This window comes from Balaenoptera borealis, assembly GCF_965194805.1.
Source record: "Balaenoptera borealis genome assembly, chromosome: 16".
NCBI lineage: Eukaryota > Metazoa > Chordata > Mammalia > Artiodactyla > Balaenopteridae > Balaenoptera > Balaenoptera borealis.
The window spans coordinates 47,217,361-47,237,003 of record NC_138872.1 but is presented as its reverse complement, the minus strand read 5'-3'; the positions used below and the strand labels follow the sequence as shown (position 1 = coordinate 47,237,003).

General features: G+C 44.9%; 1 protein-coding gene across 2 annotated transcripts in view; it reads left to right on the top strand.

Moving 5' to 3' along the window:
• The window catches only part of CFAP61 (cilia and flagella associated protein 61), a 258,593-nt gene that overhangs the window by 179,206 nt on the left and 59,744 nt on the right, over positions 1-19,643 (top strand). For both annotated transcript variants that reach the window (XM_082359538.1, XM_082359537.1), the window contains 3 exons: positions 3,045-3,219; positions 14,058-14,350; positions 18,884-19,211. In XM_082359538.1, coding sequence (XP_082215664.1) covers positions 3,045-3,219; positions 14,058-14,350; positions 18,884-19,211 — 796 coding nt within the window. The remainder of the gene's footprint in view (positions 1-3,044; positions 3,220-14,057; positions 14,351-18,883; positions 19,212-19,643) is intronic.

Sequence of the window (19,643 nt, the reverse complement as noted above, 5' to 3'; positions counted from 1 at the left end):
TGACCTCTCAGGTCATGAGTTGGGAAATGTTCCAACTGGGCATATGTCCCAGGAGTCTGTTACTAAGAAAGAAAGGGAGACAGGATATTGGGTAGACCACCAGCATCCCCTGCTGCCATGTTAACTTGCCAAGGAGAATGGGGTGGCCAAGGGGCTCTCACCAGCAGGTGATTCTCCGTCCCAAATCATCTGGAATGGTTGAGAAGTGTCTGCTTCTCTCCAATCACGAGTCAGTGCCAGTTCAGTGGTGGTAGAGAACGCTCTGCTTTGGGGAGCCAGCGCTGATGGTGCGTCTTCAGTAAATGTGCCCACACCTCCTGTTGAACTCTACTCCCTCCTATCGAACTCTACTCCTTCCTGTTGAACTCTACTCCCTCCTTTTGTTGATGACATAATATGATTTTTCCCCATAGATCCTTCTTGATGTATTGAGTTTTGCTAAACTCTGTGTTGACAAATTGATTAGCTTTGGGATTTAAAATTCTAGCTCCAGTTTTGCCTATTTTGTGAAATGCCACCATGCGAACATGAAAATATATTATCCCTTTAATTTCTCTAATTCTTTATAGTTAAAAATGTGCAAAAACAACTCCACCCATTTAAGTGCATGGAAGAATTATATGGATTATTAGAATGCAGTTACATTTCAGGATTGTAGCAAACTAATTCTCGTTTTTGACCTTCTTCCTTCCCCCCCACCTCTTTTCCTTGTTTTTTCATCTGAACACCCACTATTTGGAATGATAAGTCATTGAAAGTTTTATAAATTGAATGGCTCTCAATTTGTTCTTCAGCCCTGCCTTTTTCTGCTAAGGATTTTTCCTGACTTGTTAAAGCATGATTTACTAAACTGGTATAATGTTACCCCAATTTCATTTTCTCTTATACTACAATGCTTGTTGTAGTTCTGGTAAAGTTTCAAACCTCCGAAGCACAGTATTCAGTATTGTGCACTTTAAACCATTCACCAAAGCCCTCAATGGACTGCTTTATGATAACCATGAATATACTAATGCCAAAATTTTAGTGTGATATTGCTAAATAAATTATATTGCTAATAAGAGCTTTCCTCCACAATTTTAGTTGTAGTAAATGACCACTACTTATTGGGTTGTTCCTTTTTACTAAATATCATTTTACTGCAGCCTCTTCATGGAGAAAGGACATCCAGCTTTAAAAATAGATTCTGTTTTTTGTTTTAGTCCAGCCTGAAATTGAATTAAATACATCACAGCCATGTGCCAAGGCTTTACCATTTCTCTTGAGGAAGGATATACCCGAAAGTTTCCTAAATGTCATCTGGGGTTTAGTGAAGTCCCACGTGTCCGGGCACCAGCCGGCATTCACATCCCCCAGCACAGCAGGCGTTGCCCGCGGTTGTCGGGGAGGAAGAGCCTCCTCAGAGCCCGTGTTAGTCTCTGCTGCCAGTGAATGTTTTGCCCTTCGTAGCTGTAGAAGGAGTCTGGCCTCACATCCTTAGGCCTCACTCCACAAATGTGCAGGACGGCTGGTGCGGGGCCTCTAACAGCAGCCGAGCTGCCTGGGAGTCTTGCCCTAGGTTCCGGCCTCGTTATCTCCCATAATCTCCACCTGCCACCAAATGAACCTCGGAGGGGCAGCACAGGGGCCCACTGGGCACACCCGCCCCACTGTGCCATTTGACTTGGCTTCCACAATGGCGTCTGTTTGCTCGATTTTAATTGAACCAAAGTAATGAACAAATCAGGAATCCACATAAAGAACCCAAGTATCTGGCATTTCTTGAGCGATCAGATCTGGCCACCCTGAACCCCTGCTCTACCCTGACAACGACTGGATGACGTTGAGTCACGGCTGAATGCTCTGGCCGGGGCCTGGGCGTCCAGCTTGTCACGGCATCCTGGACAACAAGGACAAGAGTTGGCCATCATCCGTTATTGGGTTTGTGCTGTTGCTTTACCTACAGCAGAGGAAAGCGTCTGTCTTCACTCATGTCTATGTCAAAAGCGAGGGAACAGGAGCTATACTGGGAGGGCTTTGTGTTGAGTGAGAGAGAGAGAGAGAGAGCACTTCTTTGACAAAGTGAAAGATAATCCTATGATTTTCACAAGTAAGTAGTAGCCCACTTCCCTCATTTGGTGGGTAGACCCTCTATGTGCTTGAATTTCAATCCCTTGATATCATTGCCTCGGTGCAGATTGTTTTTACCAAAAACAGCGACATCAAATCCAGTACCACGTGCTCTTCCGTGGCCCCGCCCCCCTTGCAGGAACAAGCGGGTCCTGGGTTCCCTCCCCTTGACCCTGGCCAGGCCTCTGTGAAGACCTCCGTGACTGAACGTGGCAAGAGAGGCCCTGCTGGGCTCCCAGGACCAGGGAAGAGAAAAATGTGGAGCTCTCTGGACTGCTACCCTCTCCCAGGACATGTGCCCTGGAACTCAACCCCCCAGCGCCCCAGCCGTGAGGAAGCTCAGGCCACAGGGAGAGGCCCCACGTGGTGTTCCGGCCGACAACCCGAGCTGGGATCACAGCCAGCACCAACTGCTAGACATAGAGTGATGACTTGTCATCTTTTTAAATACCCACCATGTTTTCTTGGGGAAAGAAAAAGGATTGAGAGAGTTTATCTCCAGGTGATTCCAGCCCCCGGCCATCAGGTCACCACCCCCAGCCTTCAGGTCTTCCCAGCTGAGGCCTCCAACATTGCTGAACAAAGACAAACTGTCCGCCACCATTCCCTGGCTGCATGGCTGACCTACAGAATCTGTGAGCCTATGGAATGGGGGTTTGGCACTACCGAGCCTTGGAATAACTTGTTACGCAGCATCAGATGACCAGGGCAGCTCCTTCTGAGAATTAGCTCCAAGTGGTCATTTCACCTGTTTGTTTGTTTTTTTTTTGTAATTAAGACCTGATTATATCTGGAGACAGAAAAAGGCACACCTGTGCTGGGTATTGCTTTGTTTATTTTAATTAATTAATCAATCAATCAATGAATTAACTCATTCCTTGTGAGCGCTTCACCTGTTACCACTGAACTAAGCATCTCTCTGTAACGTATCTCAGGTCCCATGCCCTACAGGGGCCGACATTAGTCAACACCCGACAAACAGAGAAGTTCTGAACAGCAGTCTGCGGCGGTACACGGGCCCGGTTCCCTGCAATCATTTCACCCTCAACGACGAAGAAGATTGCTTGAAGGCCCTGACTTGGATCAGGAACAACTCCATTGCTGCAGAAGGTAAGGATGCTGGTAACTGTGCATCTTTTCAGAACAGCATTTTATTTTTATAATGAGTCTTATTCTTCGTCTAGTTCCAGTATATAATTAGTGCCTAATTAATTCCAACCAAATCATTCATCTGCCATGCTTTGTTTTCCAGATTAATTTACAACTTGTCATTTTTGGATACCCAGCATGTTTGCTGGGGGAAAGAAAAAGGCTTGAGATAGTTTAATTATCTATAATTATTTTATTACACAAAAATGAATATCCAAAGAGCAAAGCATGGCTAAAATCATTAACTAATTAAAGAATAATTTAATAAGCAAACATGTTTAGCAATTATATGGAAAATATGACTCCTTTTGTGAAGCTGAAAAGACCTCGGAAGAAAAAGAAAGGTCTGAGTTGGAAGGGCTCTTTTCTTTCACAACCCATTGTTCTCCCTCGTGGTTGCCTGCACAGTCCTTCCCACAAATGAACATATTCGAGTTGCCTACCACTTCCTGAAGCCAAATGAGAGAGTAAAACATTTGTACAAATTGTTTTCTCAAGCATCTTCCTCTCTATTGCTTGGGTTAATGGAAATTGTTTGACTAGTAGAATAACTAGAACAGGGCCTGGCTGCCTATTTGTCTTTAATTGAAACCTGGAGAGTCAAGTTTTAGAGATGACTTACTGCAGCCCCTTCATTTTACCGAAAGCGCAGGGAGGATCAGGGACTTGGTTGGGTTATACAACTACCTGTGATGGGCTGGGCTTCTAACCCAGACCTTTGATTCAGTCCAGGGATGGAAAAATCAGTAAGTGACTGGAGTGTGGAGATCAGTATATAAAATTAAATATATTAGTTTATTGAATGTATTTGTTTAAATATAATTTCATTATGTTAGTTAATATAATTAATATATTAAAATTAAATACAGTTTCTTCTGATTTTTGGTGGAAGATTTAGGTGTTAGTTAACTTTTTGTCAAGTTTCTACATTTACTTCATTAAAAATCAAAAATAGGTATCAAAGGATATTTGATACATTGCTGAATTCAATTTGTTAGTACTTAGAGGCTATTTGCATCTAAACTCATGAGTAAGATTGGCCTGTTTTCTCTTCATTAAAAATCAAAAATAGGTATCAAAGGATATTCGATACATTGCTGAATTCAATTTGTTAGTACTTAGAGGCTATTTGCATCTAAACTCATGGGTAAGATTGGCCTGTTTTCTCTTTTATGCTTTACTTGGCAAGTTTTTGGAATCAAGGATATGCTAGTCTCACACAGTGTTTTGGGGAAGCTTTCCATATTTTTGGTGGGTCAGAAATACTTTGTATAACCTAAAGGTTGGACAGGAATCACCCATAAAACCAACTGGGTCTGGAACCTTTGAGCAGAGGTGGGATATATAGATATATACTGGGGACCCAGAATAAAAACTTGTCAAAGTATTCAATATTTTAATTTTTGCATTAAAACTTGGTATTATTTTCAGTTTTGCATCTGTATGTGTTTAAACCTGTTTCAATATTTTAGTCATTCTTTAATCATTGCCCTATGACCTAAGTACACTTAGGGAATTCTCTGTTCTGGGGGTCAGCAAACTTTTACTGTAAAGGGCCAGATAGCAAAAATTTTAGATTTTGCAGGCCATATGGTCTCTGTCCCAACTACCCAACTCTGCTGCTCTGGCAAGAAAGCAGCCACAGACAATATGTCAATGAATAAGCATGGCTGTGTTCCAATAAAACTTTATTTACAAAAATAGGGGATGAGTCATAGTTTGCAGAACCCTGCTTTTATCCATACAATTTGTGACAACTCATTACCATTTCTTCAAGTCCAGACCTCAAAATGTAACTTAAGCTTGCTGAAAGTACAAAAGCCAATGGTTCAATACAAAATATACATTATGTCTTAGGAATGTGCCCAGTCCTGTTATAATGCAGTGTTTTAATCGAACTGTTGGCTGTTTTGAATGTTAGGATTCAGGAGCCTTTTGACCAAGAAAAGGGCCTTTGAATGTGGCAATGCAAGTTCTTAAGGTTGAATACTTATGGCAGAGAACTTAGAAATTCCAATGTAAGAAGCTCTTGGTTTTCAGATGGGGGAATAGCATCCAGCTATCATGTTGCCTTGACTAGCGGTCGAAGATGGTGATACTCTGGTGCCCACTTAAAGGGAAATAAATGCTTTTGCAAGAGTTAAGAGTGTCTCCCATTAACCATTGCATAAAACCCCTGCGTGCCTGCTTTTGTCCACTGAACGGCCAGGTTAGGGAGTTTATAGACATTAGTTTCTTGTCCTAAAAGTAGGCTGTTTTCCCCAGGTCCAGTGCTTAATGACACCCCCAGGGCATCTGCCAGGTAGGTGGTCCGAACACTCAGATGCTGGGCCCAGGCTCTGGGAGGCATCTGAGAAACAGACCCAGCCAAGTTCATTCAACTTAGGGTAGTGACCCTTTTCAAATGACTATAAGGAAAGTTGGAAAGAAAACTGTTAACCTCCTGCCTTAAGGAAGCTCTTTCTCTTTGTAGTTTTTCCATAATTAGAGTCATATTCAGACTTGAATTTAATTAGTGCCATTCCAGATATCTTCCTCACATGGGCTGCTATCAGGATTAAACGAGATAAATAAGATATTACATGTCCAGCTCAGGGCAGCGTCTTTTACGCAGTAGGAGTTCAATCATATGGGCTGTTGTTAGCCTTATTACTACTACTACTGCTACATGTGATAGGGTTGTTTCTCCAGGGTGTAGGTCTCAGCCCCTGCCATCCTGGTGATGGTGCAGCCTAGCACAGTCTCTGCACAAAAGATGGGGAGCCGTGTACACCAGGTACCAGTCTGGTTGTATAGAGGCATCGTGACCTTCATGAGAGCCCTGGAGGCTGTGAAGTTTAGAGAAGGTTTCCCCAAGAAAGGAGGATTTGAGCTCAGCCTTAAAGAAGGGCAGGATAAGGGCTTGTCTGGTGGCGCAGTGGTTAAGAATCTGCCTGCCAATGCAGGGCACACGGGTTCGAGCCCTGGTCTGGGAAGATCCCACATGCTGTGGAGCAACCAAGCCCGTGCGCCACAACTACAGAGCCCGTGCGCCACAACTACTGAAGCCCACGTGCCTGGAGCCCATGCTCCGCAACAAGAGAAGCCACCGCAATGAGAAGCCCGCGCACCGCAACGAAGAGTAGCCCCCGCTTGACGCAACTGGAGAGAGCCTGCGCGCAGCAACGAAGACCCAACGCAGCCAAAAATAAAAAAATTAAAAAAATAAAAAATTTAAAAAAGACTGCAATTGCTGGAAAAAAAAAAAAAATGAAGGGCAGGATAAGCACAGGAAGAGAGAGGTTGGGGGAGTTTGATTTGTATCCAAAGACCATGACCCAACAACTCAGGCCGGGCAGACTCCGTGAAGGGCAGCAGTGGGAGGGGAAGGTGGAGGGTCCAGGGGAGTCCAGGTTTAACTGGTCACTTTTTAGAGGCTGGGGAACCAGGCGTGATGCTGTGTACAAAACAGCACGGCAGGAAGGCGAACTCCCATCTCTGGCACCCATGGCGGCAGAGAGAAAGCCCTCGGGGAAGGATGGGTGAGGGGTGGAGTGGGGCAGCCGTTCAGGCAGGGGCGGGCTGGAAGCAGCCATCTCTGATCCATTTGAGGTCCTGCTGGCACAGCGGCATCTAGTTTATTTCCAAGTCAGTTATGGGCTGATGGTATTTGAAGCTGGAAACTGGAAGTTGGCACTTCATGAAAACGAGGAGCAGGGCTTTGTTCCCACATCCATTACCGTCACTCCGCCTGTCAGCCCTTGGTTTCTAATAACACCAGAAAGAATGTGGACATTTTTCATGATAGTTAGCTTTTGCTCCCTCAGTGCTAATTTTCCTTTTTCTCAATAGTTCAGGCTGGGGTTGGAGGGAGGGAGCTGAGGATAGGGCCCTTCCTCCAAGAGCCTGAGAAAAAAACTCCTGTGTCTCACGGGCTGTGATTGGGTCGAATGTCCATCCAGGAATCACACCCCGATTGCTGGGAAACTCCAGGCCTAACTTTGAAGCACACAGACTCGAGAGGAGGGGCTTGTTTGCTGAGGACGGTGGAGGGATTGTTCTAGAAGAACAGAAGGATGCTATGTAGCAGAAACAATGGATTTTTTTTTTTTTAAATAGGAGGAGGTTAGCTTTCCTCTGAATTTCTGCCCCTTGAAAATGCACAGATATCTCCCCCAAAACATCAACACTCTCCCCGGCCCCTGTCTCCGTTTTATCATGTCTTCCTCTGCTTCCAAAGGAGAAACAGTTGTTCTGTGATGGAATTAGTCCAGCCTGAAGGAAATTGTTTATTGGTCTCTGGAGTTGGATGAGTTTATAGATGTAAATTATCCTAAACTATTAGAACTGCTCCAGTATCCTGGAGAATAGCTGACATCACTGGCTTTCAACTGCAAAAAAAACCTGGAGGGTTTAGCCGGCGGGGTTCAGATAGAACCCAGCAACCTAATACATTATAACAGTTTATGGCATTAATTGAAACTAATTGAAATTCATCTGCTATTACCTCTGTACCTTCCATGAAAATGAAAAGTAGGATGAAAGTAAAGTACAAAGAAATACACCGCCTTGATGGCCCGAAATGGATCAATTATTTTTATCTTTAACTAAATACAGTTTACTGCCTTATTAAAAGCATGTTTATAAGAAAAGTATAACATTAAAATTCCAGTGCATGAATCACCGAACAAAGCCTTTGTTATGCTATATCTAATATATTCTTCCCTTTTTATTTGACAGAGCAAAATGAGATGTGTCATAGAAATCTTATGCTTTGACTTATAAAAAGTAAAAAGAGTATTTTCTGGTCTATTCATGAACATAATATGTTTTTTAAGTATATGTTTATTTCACAATTTATTAATATTCTAGGGTATCTATTTAAAATTCTTTCATTATCTGGTTATTCCCTAAAGTTAATAATACAGATACAATGCCGATTAGAGCGGTTTTTAAGGAACATGTTATATATCCATCTGCAAATATAGTGCAGTGGTGTGAGCACTGGTTCTGAAATCACACCTGGCAGGTCTGAGTTCTGCTGAACTATCCACTGCTGTGTGACCTGGAGCTTGTTACTTAACCTCTCTGTCCTCAGTTTTCTGGAGAGCATAATAAAACTTTTCTCATGGGCCTATTCTGATCTTACATAATCTCTGTTTCTTTTGAAATGGAAAGGAACCATAGTTCTTCATTAAAATACAATGGAATATGTAAATATACATACAATAATAAAATAATTTAAAATACATAAATTATAAAATGTAGTATATAATTCTTATTTTCTCTGGTCTTAAAAATGCAATAACTATGAAGAAAAATTCGTATTAATATCTGTGTGCATAAATCTTGAATTTATTTCTTATCCTCTTGAGATGTGAGTTCCTGGCCAGAATGCCAAATCAGAAAATCCTTCCCTTTTCTCCTTTCCGAGTGATGGTTTTCTTCCTGGAGAATCCTTCATCTTTACATCTTGCGTGGGCTTGCCTTATTTTGGTGGTCACATAATCAGAGTTGCTGGTGTATTCATTTACACCTTCAACAAGAGTGTATCAGAAAGCAAAAGCATCACCTTCACGTTCATGCCAACATTTCAGACGGCTGGTCTTAGCGCTTTTTCAGCCTGAGGTGGAGAAGTGACAGCTCACCCAGGTGGTGATAGGAATCATCACGCCCCCTCTTCCTCCCCAGCTGGGCCCCTCTTTCCTTTGGAAGCTCCCTTGCACATTCTGTCCCAAAGGTCGTTACAGGCGAGCGTGAGAGAGAGACTGGGTGCCCCTTCCCGCCAACTTTAACTCCAGGGGCTTTCACAAGGTCGTCTTTTCACCACCGTGCCCTCCTTGTACTCTGCCTCCCAATTCTGCTCTGTACTCTCAGTAACGCATAATTTATCCCCTAGAAGGAGCAACAAAGATCGGCCTCCCATGAAAACTGGTATAGTTCTATTCCATTGCCCCCTATTGAAAATCCACCCAGACTGTTCGAATCATGAGTTATCATTTGCCAGTTCAAAGTAGGGCCGCCCACCACTTCCCCTCTGTCACCCATCAGGTCAAGTGCAAAGACTGGTTGTTTCTTATCTGTTAAGTAAACTGAGCTGCTGTGAAGAAGACAGTGACCAGATCTCTTAGCATAATACTGATATCCAGGGGGAAATCCTCAGCTTTTCCACTCTGTTTCTTCCACGTATGCATAGAAACTTCCAAAGAATATATGCGAAATCCCAACTAGATAAAGGAAGCCCCTGCAATGTGTCACCTCCTTCAAAATATTTGCAAAGACTCCGTGAGTTACAGAGCACCTAAGTGGTGGAAATGCATGAGCTCAGTGAATCTTTAATGAACCGGGGTTGTCTGACCTCTTAAGCCCGCTGTAGATGACAGATGCCGTGGGTTCCACACACCCTGGGGCTGCCCCCCCCTCCTCCACCAGCCGTCAGGATGTTCTGCGCCAGCAGGACCCCAGCCACCCGCCTGGTCCACTCGGAATGGGACACACTGTCAGACCCAGCGTCGCCCTTACAAAGCCCTTTGCAGTGTTGTTATTCACGGCCCACTTCCCCCACCCCTCCCCCACCTCACAACCACTTTTTCTCACCTGCTTTTAAACTCTTGCTTGCTTCTAACTCAGCCAGCGATGGAAGAAAATCTATTTCCCTGAGGCGTTCTGGGTTCTTCTCTCTCTCTGCCCCCTCCCTTTCTTTCTCCGTTTCCTTCCCTCTCCATCTTCCCTCTTTGATTTGGCCCCAAATTCACCCAGCTGTCCACAGCGTGATAGTTACACAAGGGCTCACCTCCCTGTAAAATATCCTTGGTCCCTCGGTTTAAACTGCACCAACATGGCAGGAGTATTATTTTATACTGTCGTGTTGGAGGCACACACAGTTTTGGTTACATTTAGGATCGTGTAGAATTTTGTGGGCTAGAAGGGAAAACTAACAGCCAGATCTAACATGTTTCTGTGTTACAAATCTCAGGTATACAACCCATCCTGTGGCTGGACTGGTCTTGTAGTGCCAACTTAATAGTGAACACCAGGTCAAAATACGTAGTAGGAAAACCTGGCCAGAGTGAGGGTGTTCTGCGGTAAATATCGACAGGGCCCAAAAGGAAAGCCCAGTTAGTTTCGGATCAGCAAGCTGATAAAGCTCAAACACTCATCCGTGTATCCGGTCAGGAAACGTTTTGTCACACCCATTGCAGGCCAGGCTGTGTGTGAGGCCCCAGGGTGGGCAGCGTGGGCAGGGTGAGCCTGAAGTCCTCCCCCAGGTAAGCCAGGGCGTGTAGACTGCCGATGCAAGGAAGGCAAGGCAGAGACGGCCTCGGGCCTGCAGGGACCTCACCTGCCGGGGGGCTGGACCTTCTGCTGGGGCCCAGGTACAACCACAAGCACAGCCCAGTCCAGGGGGCTTCAAAAGCCCTAGTTCCACCCCATCCATGCTAGTAAAATTACTCTGATAAGTATAAGTAATCACATTTTTATACCTAGATTGATTTGTCCCGCAACGAATACATTCATAATCAAAATCTTTGTCTGCTAGCTTTTGTCCTGGGGACTCCCCAAAATATGACTTTGCTTATCCTATGAATTATCTTCATGCTTATATTTTTACTGTTAGCTTATGAAAAAATTACTTACGGGCATTTGCTTGAAGCCAGTGTTATTGGTAACAGTTCTAAATGTTATTGTTACTGGTAATAATAATAATAATAATAATAATAATGGATTGTGTATTTTTTTTTTTAATGTATTTATTTATGGCTGTGTTGGGTCTCCGTTTCTGTGCAAGGGCTTTCTCTAATTGCGGCAAGCGGGGGCCACTCTTCATCGCGGTGCGCAGGCCTCTCACTATCGTGACCTCTCTTGTTGCGGAGCACAGGCTCCAAACGCGCAGGCTCAGTAGCTGTGGCTCACGGGCCCAGCCGCTCCGCGAACCCGTGTCCCCTGCATTGGCAGGCAGATTCTCAACCACTGCACCACCAGGGAAGCCCCGGATTGTGTATTTTTTTTAAAGAATTTAGATAGGGGGCCTGGCCCAGAAAGAGAGGTGTTACCAGAGATAACTTTTTATTTTCTTTTGGCCACGCTGCGTGGCTTGCCGGATCCCCGACCAGCGCTCGAACTCAGGTCCCTAGCAGTGAGAGCTTGGAGTCCTAACCACTGGACCACCAGGGAGTTCCTGGGATTGTGTATTAAAGTGCCTGGCTTTAGGCCAGGTATATAAGAGTCACGAGATACACAGGAATTGAATCTAAAATTGTTTACAAAGAAAAAGTGGGAAATGATGTAGAAAGAACTCACAATTGCACAGAGATAATGGAAAGAATAATCCCCCCCAGAATGGAAACATGTAAAAGGCAAGGGATCAAACTGACAAAGAGTAACAGGCTGACTTTGTAACACTGGGTCTTGTTACGTATGTGGAGGAATGTGATTTGACCTGTGACATGTTCTTATTTAGGTAGTAAAAAAAATATAATGAGATTTTATTCTGTTTTGTGGGTAATGAGACAATGTAAGTAAATAATCATATAAAACACGTTTAGATGAAAAATTTTAGATGACATCACATAGGCATGATTTACTATGTGCCCAATATGACTGTGATTTTGGACCATTGTTCAGCAAATATGCACACACACACATGCCCGCTGTGGGCAGAGTGTGCTTCACCCCCTTGGGCGGGTGCGGGTGTGGCCACATGACTTGCTTTGGTCAATGGAACATTAGTGGATGTTTTGCAAGGAGAGGGTTAGAAAGTGTCTGAGCAGTTGTACTTGCCCGCCTGTGCTCCTGCACAGCTCCCGAAAGAGAATATGCCTCAGGTCACTGTTGGTCCAAAGAGGATGAGAGAGACGTGGTGCAGATCTGACCCCAACCACAGCCAACATCAGCCAGCCCACAGACGTGTAGGCCAACCTGCAACAGGCTTACTGTTGTTTGGCATTGAGTTTGGGGGTAGTTTGTCATGCAGCATTATCGTGACAATAGCTGACAGTTACAATAACTGAAGTCTCATATTTGGGGGAGGCGTTTCAAATTAAACTAAAAGATAGACAAAACTATTTAGAAGTTAGCATATCTATTAATAAACGTCTAATTTAAATATTAGAGGTTTTATGAAATGTATGGAAGTCCTCATCCTCTCCAGCTGCCTACAATCTGTGGGCAACCCTGGCTAAATAACCCTGCATTGCTGGGGCTTCCATGAGCCTGTAATGAAAAAGCCCATCTCACAGAATAGTTACTAAAAGCCAACATGAAGGAGAGACTGGAAAAATATTAAACTCTGAGTTGCATGGGGCCTAAGCACTTAAATCTGTTTCACTGAAAATGAATATTGTTTTTGCATGCAGATTTTAAAGGGGCAGAAGACCTCAAACCTATGACAGTTTGAGGTTCAAGTTTTGGCTCTCCTGGCAGGCTAGTTCTTTGTTGTGTCAGACCGCCAGGATTCATGTTGCACAGCAGGTGGGAGCCTCAATAATTTAAGCAAAATGTTGGCTCTTTCAGCCAAGGAAAAGGCAGCTCACCCAGGAATGCTGCACTAGCGCGTCTGAATAGGGCGGCAATCAGAGCCCCAAAATCGGAGCATTCTAGAGAAGCCAGGAAGGAAGGACCCTGCCCCTGGCTTCCTTGCCCCCTTGGCTTTCCACGTTTGAGCAACAGGAAGTAGGGGAGGACTTTCCAGAAGCTCTTAACCTTAGGGAAGCCATCTGAAAGCTATTCTAGTTCCTTTCCTTCTAAACAAGTAAGACAAGCCATTATACGTCCTCTCAATTTTGGATCGAAATAGATTTTTGCATAATTTATTCCACCAAATTGAGTAAGTACACTTGCATTTATTTTGTCTCATAAAATTCCTCTTCATATCATTTTATAAACAGGAAGAAAAAGAGAGGTAGATTCACAAATCTATCATTTTGTGGTAAAATTGTTACAGCTTGCCTGAAATGTGAGCCTACAGCAGTTTCTGTCTTTGTGAAGAGGTAATAATGCCAATTCAGTGTCCAAAACAGCATATAAATAGCATATAATACATCTCACTCATGTAATAGGATCATTGGTCTTAAAACATATCATTAGTAGAAGAGCATATGTAATTACTTCTATAATATTTTTAAGAAATATAAATAAATCGTATAGACTGTTACCATCAAAATGCTCTTACACAAGGGAAATCTCTCAAAGTTATTTTCTGATTTTATTTTTCCTCACCAAAAGAATACCTGTCAATCTCTTTTGCTAGGTCTTGACACATTAAATCCTAAAAATCAGAATTTGAATCTTTATAAAATTATCTGTTGCAAAGCAGAATGTTCTAGTCTTTAGTTCTCAAAGAAGGAAAAATGTCCTTGAAATCAACACGATTCAACAATTAAGTATTAAAATATCCGTACCATCATGCACATGACAATTATTTTCACCATTGTCCTTTTCATCACTCAGGAAGAACTTGCATTTATTGCAAACTTTAGCCATTTTTCCCCTTAATAAGTGTAGCAAATAGGGAACAAAAACAAGGTAAAAGGTTTTATTCTCACCAGTTTCATTTAGCATAATTTCAACTTTCAAATTATAGGAACATAAATGAATGTCCTACTTCTGTGTTAAAAGTACTTGACTACTTTGTGGGATGTTGTGTGCCCATTCTGTGCTAAATTATCTTGGTCGCTGTTGCTAGGTAACACCGCTGGCTTCCCACAGCTGAAAAAAAATGAGAGGGTTGGAGGGAGCAATTCGGCATTATTAGCATTTGACTAATAAGGTTGTTGGGTTTTTTTTAAACTATGTATCTAAGCATTTGTCCCCTTCTCTAGGGAATGTCATCGTCTATGGGAACACAATTGACACGTACACCACGGTGGAGACGCTCTTGAACTTGGGTGTGAGGGGCTCCTACATCCACCTGGTGCAGCACCCACCCACCTCCATCATCACCTGCATCAACAACTACGCGGTGGAGGGCGCGGTGGAGGATGTGCTCCGAGCTGCGGGGGTGACCGTCTACCGGGACGCGGTCCTGGCTCAGTGGAACGATGGCCTGAACCCAGACCCCATCCACAGCGCCAGCTTCACCACACCCACCAAGCCCTTCCAGCTCCCCTGCTCCGTAAGTAGGTCCCCAGAACCTCACTCACCACCTTTGGGGGACTTGGGGTCTGAAAGGTGGTAGGTGGTGAATTTACAGTCACAGGGTATTTTTTTTCCCCTAAACGTTCAGATTTTCTATTGCTGAGAAACGAGCCACCCAAACTGAGTGGCCTAAAACAACAACAGCCATTCCATATTCTCTCTCATGGTCCTGGGGCTGGACCGGGCTCCGCCAGCAGTTCTCCCTGGTGGTCTCTCCTGGGGCTGACATCAGACTGGGGTTGGGGCTGGAATCGTCTAGAAGGTGTGTTCACCCACTTGTCCAGCTGCTGGTGTCAGATCAGCTTCAGGTGAGATTTGGACCTGAACACTTACAAACGGCCCCTTCATGGGACTGAGCTTCCCCTCTGCATGGTGGCTGGGTTCCGAAAGCAATGGGACAGAGACAGAGAGAGAGAGACGCAGAGAGAAAGAGAGAGAGAGACAGCATATCTCCTTTCGTGACCTAGCCTCAGAAGTCAAGCCGCATCCTTCCACCGCATTCTGTGCCCTAGAAGCACGTCACTAAGGCAGCCCACACTCAAGGGGAAGGGAACTGGACCCCGCCTGTTCCTGGGCAGAGTGTCAGGGGGGGCGGCTTTGAAGAGGGCCAGCCCCACTGAGAGCTCCCCATGTCCCGGGTACCACGCTGCACACTTGCAGCGCATTCTGTCCCCTCCTCACAACAGCTCTTTCAAGGGAAGCATCCCCACCTTACAGACGAGAACACCGTGACTCCACGTCAGCTGAGATCCCAACCCAGGCCAGCAGGGCCTCAAGGTCCATGCTGTGTCGACCTCCTAAGATTCTGGAAACAGCAATAGTGGATCTTCCCCCATGATGTATGGAGAGAGTACGTTGCTTGGGGTCTTGTCACAGCTCAGCTCACACCCTGCTCAGGAGATGAGCAGAAAGCAGGAGGGAGGAAGAAGAGAAAGGGGCCAGTTGATGTGACGGAGAAGCAGGAGACCCCTCTGAGAGAGGGGGCTGCGGTCCGAGTGAGTGCTGCAGCTATGGGGGTCAAGGGCTGTGTTGGCAGTTGGGATAAAGGATGCCAGCAGCATCTAGTGGGCAAGCCGGCTGGGGACCCCCGTGGGGGCTCATAGCAGTCCCTCACCTGGCAGTAGGAGTGGGTCAGCCTAAGTCAGGGCTTCTCACCCAAGGGCCCCTATGGGCCACCCTCATCCCCCCAGAGTCTGGACTGGAGCTCAAGGCAGACCACCCGCACAGAGGGGGTTTCCCTGCCACCTCTCGTTTCATTCTGACAACCCAGGGGGATTTTGCATTCTGCTCTTCAGTACCTTCCTTTATTCCTTCACTCCACAAACATTTATTGGACACCTACTAGGTCTCAGGCTTAGTCCTAAGTGTGAGGGATATAGCAGTGAAAAAGACAGAAAAAGTTCATTTTATTTTAACATAAAAGTGACACCATCTACACATGTATGTCACAATACCTGTATAAGGTAGGGAAAATCTACATCTTTTCACCGAAAGTTTCCTCCCAAAATGATGATCGTGGAAGATGTATGCCCAGGTTATCCTGGGCAACTCTGGGGGTGAACACATACCCTGCTTAGGGTGCATGGGTGCAAGGAAACCTCCCCCAATATCCAACTGAATACAGATTCTGTAGCAGCCCCTGCTGGCCTTCACTCTCCTGTCCAGGTCAGAATTGGAATCATGGCAAAGACATCTTGCAGATACTCTCAACTGCCTTGATCCAGCACACCTTCCTGCCCAAACTTCACCCTAAATGGATGAGTCAGACATTGGCCTGCTGTCCTCAGGTCCTGTCTCCGGCTTCCCCTGCTCTGCTCTGCACCACGACGAGGGGCCTCTACAGAGGACCCTCCCAGCCCCAGTTTCCCCCGACTCTCATCTGTGTTTGGCCAACAGTAGGTTGGCCAAACTGGCAGGAGATTAGAAACTGGAAGAAGGGAACAGTCAGGGTATTTGTCCCTCCCGATCATCAGCTTTGGGTGGCATCTCTGCCAGGGAATTAGGAGACTTTTGATGGGCACGAACTCCACTGTGGCCATGTGGTCATGGTGTCGTGGGCTGAATTATGTCCCCCCAGAGAGATACGGTCCTAAGAACCAGTACCTGTGGATGTGACCTTATTTGGAAATAGGATCTTTGCAGTTGTAGTCAAGTACAGAGAAGGTCATCCTGGTTTGGGGTGGGTCCTAACTCTAATGATTGGTGCCCTTACATGGAGAGAGAGACTTGATGACAGAGAGGAGGCCCATGAGGGAGAAGGCCCCATGCTGATGGAGGCAGAGATGGAGTGATGGCAGCCACGGGTCCTGGAGCAGCAGGGATGGCCAGCGACCACCAGCAGCTGAGGAGAGACGAGGACCTCTCTAAAGTTCTCTGTCTAGCTAGACATTTGTCAATTGTATTGATTTTTTTTCCCCCCCAAAGAACTGGCTTTTGAGTTTGTTAATTGTCTCCATCGTCTCTCAGTTTTCTCTCTCATTGATTTCCGCTCTTAACAATTATGTTCTTTTTTCTGCTTGCTTTGGATCTACTTTGCCTTTCTTTTTCTAGTTCCTTAAGGTAGACCCTTAGGTCATTATTTGTAGAAGCATTTAAAGCAGATGTTCCTACTTCATATTTTCATCCACTGTGTACTATTCAGTTGACATTACAGGAGCACGTGAGTTGTGTTTGAGAGGTCTGAGAGGTCTGTAACTCAGAACATGTGCTCCCACGGACAGTGTTGGATTTGCTGATCTGGCGTTCACTCTATTCCACAAACCTCTATGTCCCAAATGTAACCGTAGCGTCAATGCCTACGCCAAAACCATATAAAATAATATGATAGAGGTACTGATAGTCTTTAAAACCCAGGAAAACAAGGGCTAGTATATGTATGTGCCCCTTAATAAAAGAGTCGTTTTAAGTAGGAGAAAAACTGGGTAGGTAGAAGAACTTTGCAGGGATGCTAAAGGGGGCTGCTGAACATTAATGGTCCTGTTTTTCATGCATAATTTCAATTCAAATCAAATGTCTTTCCTATTTTTCTATGAGTGGGAAGTCTGTTTCTATAGAGATGGGAAATGAGTAGAGGAGAAAAAAAAAAAAGAGGAATAGAGAGACAGAAAGTTTCAGAGTCAGAGACTCAGAGAAATATATTTTCCTGTGGTCACTGAGCAAGGTTATAAAACAGAAAAAATTTTAAAGAGGTTTGAAAGAAAGAAGCTGCCTGGATGAGAGTAATTGGGATAGGATTAGACATCTGAGTGAACAGAGACAGGGAAAAGGGCAAAGGCCCTGCCGGTTCCCTAAGGGAGAAGAAAGGACGTCATAGGGATGGTGGATCTGAGTCCAGTGCTGTCCGATAGAACTGTCTGCGATGGTGGAAATGGTCCACGTCTGTGCAGTCTAATATGGCAGCCACCGCCACCTGTAGTTTTTGCGCATTTGAAATAGGCCACCACAACTGAGGGTCTGGATTTTAAATTTTGTTTAATTGTAATTAATTCAGATTTAAATGTATATAGTCACCCATGACTAGTGGCTACTGCAGGCTCATTTGTGGCTCATTCCTCATTGGCGCACCATTCCTAGGTGTGGGGAAGGGCATTGAAGGGGGTTACCTCTGGCTCAGGACAGCTGATTTCTGTACGTAATGGGGCAAGTGAGGTGGGTAGAGCTAGCGTGTGAAGGAAGCAGGGAGTGTGGTATCCACCAGTATGATGAGGACCCAGGTCATATGTTCATTTCTTAGCATGCCTTTAATAAGGTGGCAAACTGTGTTTAGGTAAAGATAAAAATGATTCAACTTAGCTACTTCAGTGACAGCTGAAGACTTAAAAACAGCTAACTTGGACTGGTTTAATGACTTAACATCAATATGGAAAATGATCTCCAGATAAGTACGAGAACGCATTAAAATTTGGGCAGAGAATGGAGGTGCCTGCAGGTACCTTGTAAATTTTCACTGAATCAGCATCTGCCATCCCAGGGCAGGAAGTAACAAGACAAGAGCCCAAACCTGGTGGGTACCAAGGCGGACGGGGCTTGCATCCTCTCTGGGGCATCCTGCAGGGAGGGACAGGCTTTCTGGGTTTAATGGGGCAGCCTGAAGACTCAAAACTGGACGAAGTGACCCCAAGAAGGAACCTGGCGAGACCTAAGTGTCAGACGCAGGAGAGGAAAATGGAAGGAGGCTGAGAAGGAGCGATTTGAAATGTCCGAGAATGAGGGGAAAGTGGTGTTTATGAATGTAAATCTCCTTACGGGGAAGAACGTGCTCTTGTGGGAGATATTCCACCACGTGGCACCCTCGCCACTGGATGTCTAGATTGAGCAATAAAAAAAAAGAGTGACATTGAGTGATCTTAATTTCTTCTTCGTACCAAAGATACACACACCATTATGACATACTTTTCGTAGATTTAGGTTTTCTTGTGTGCCCCAAGTAATAAAATAGAGACTCTTCACCCTGTTGGGAAGGTACAGTGAAGAGTGATAACTAGAAATAATGTGATTGTTCACTTTGTAGATGTTCTTCAGCTTCTGTGAGAAGAACGTGGATTACGAAACATTCAGAGCCTTCAACGACGCGTGCCTTGTCTACGACGGCCGACTTGTGATCGACACCAACTTCCACACCAATGACATAGCCATCAGAGCTGCCGGCTCCCTCACCAAGTTCTCCAACAGGTATTACTCGAATGAGTGGACTCACAGCAACTTCAATTCCAAGGAAATTGGCTTCCAGCTGGCAGCAGCGATGCTCAACCTCTTTGACCCGACCCTCGAGCCTGTGACTGAGCCGCCGGCTGACCTTGACCGACTCATCCCCATGTACAGGGGAGCCAAGATCAAAGGTATGTAGTGGGCCACCTTCATCCCTGTGATGGAGCCACTGGTTGGATCTGGACCAGCCAGCCCTCTGTTTCCTGTAGGTTTGGTGAGGAGGCGCCTGTGTCCCTCAGTGGGTTTGCACAGAGACACAGGAGGGCTCTCTCTTATGTTTAACTATTTATGATGGACTTGATTTTATCACATCAGAATTGATGTGATAAAATTTTTCACATAAGAATGTGATGCTTACTTTACATATAAGGAAACTGAGACTAGGGGATGATCAGTAACTTGCCCAGAGGTCCCTCACAACTGGTGTATGGTTTGATGCCCTGACATCTTACCAAACTTTCTTATATTTGGGAGGTGGGAGTTACCCTTGAAAACAGTATCTTTGAATGTTGTGGATCTTCTACCAGAAAAATGCACATGTTTACAAAACTGTATGTTTACTT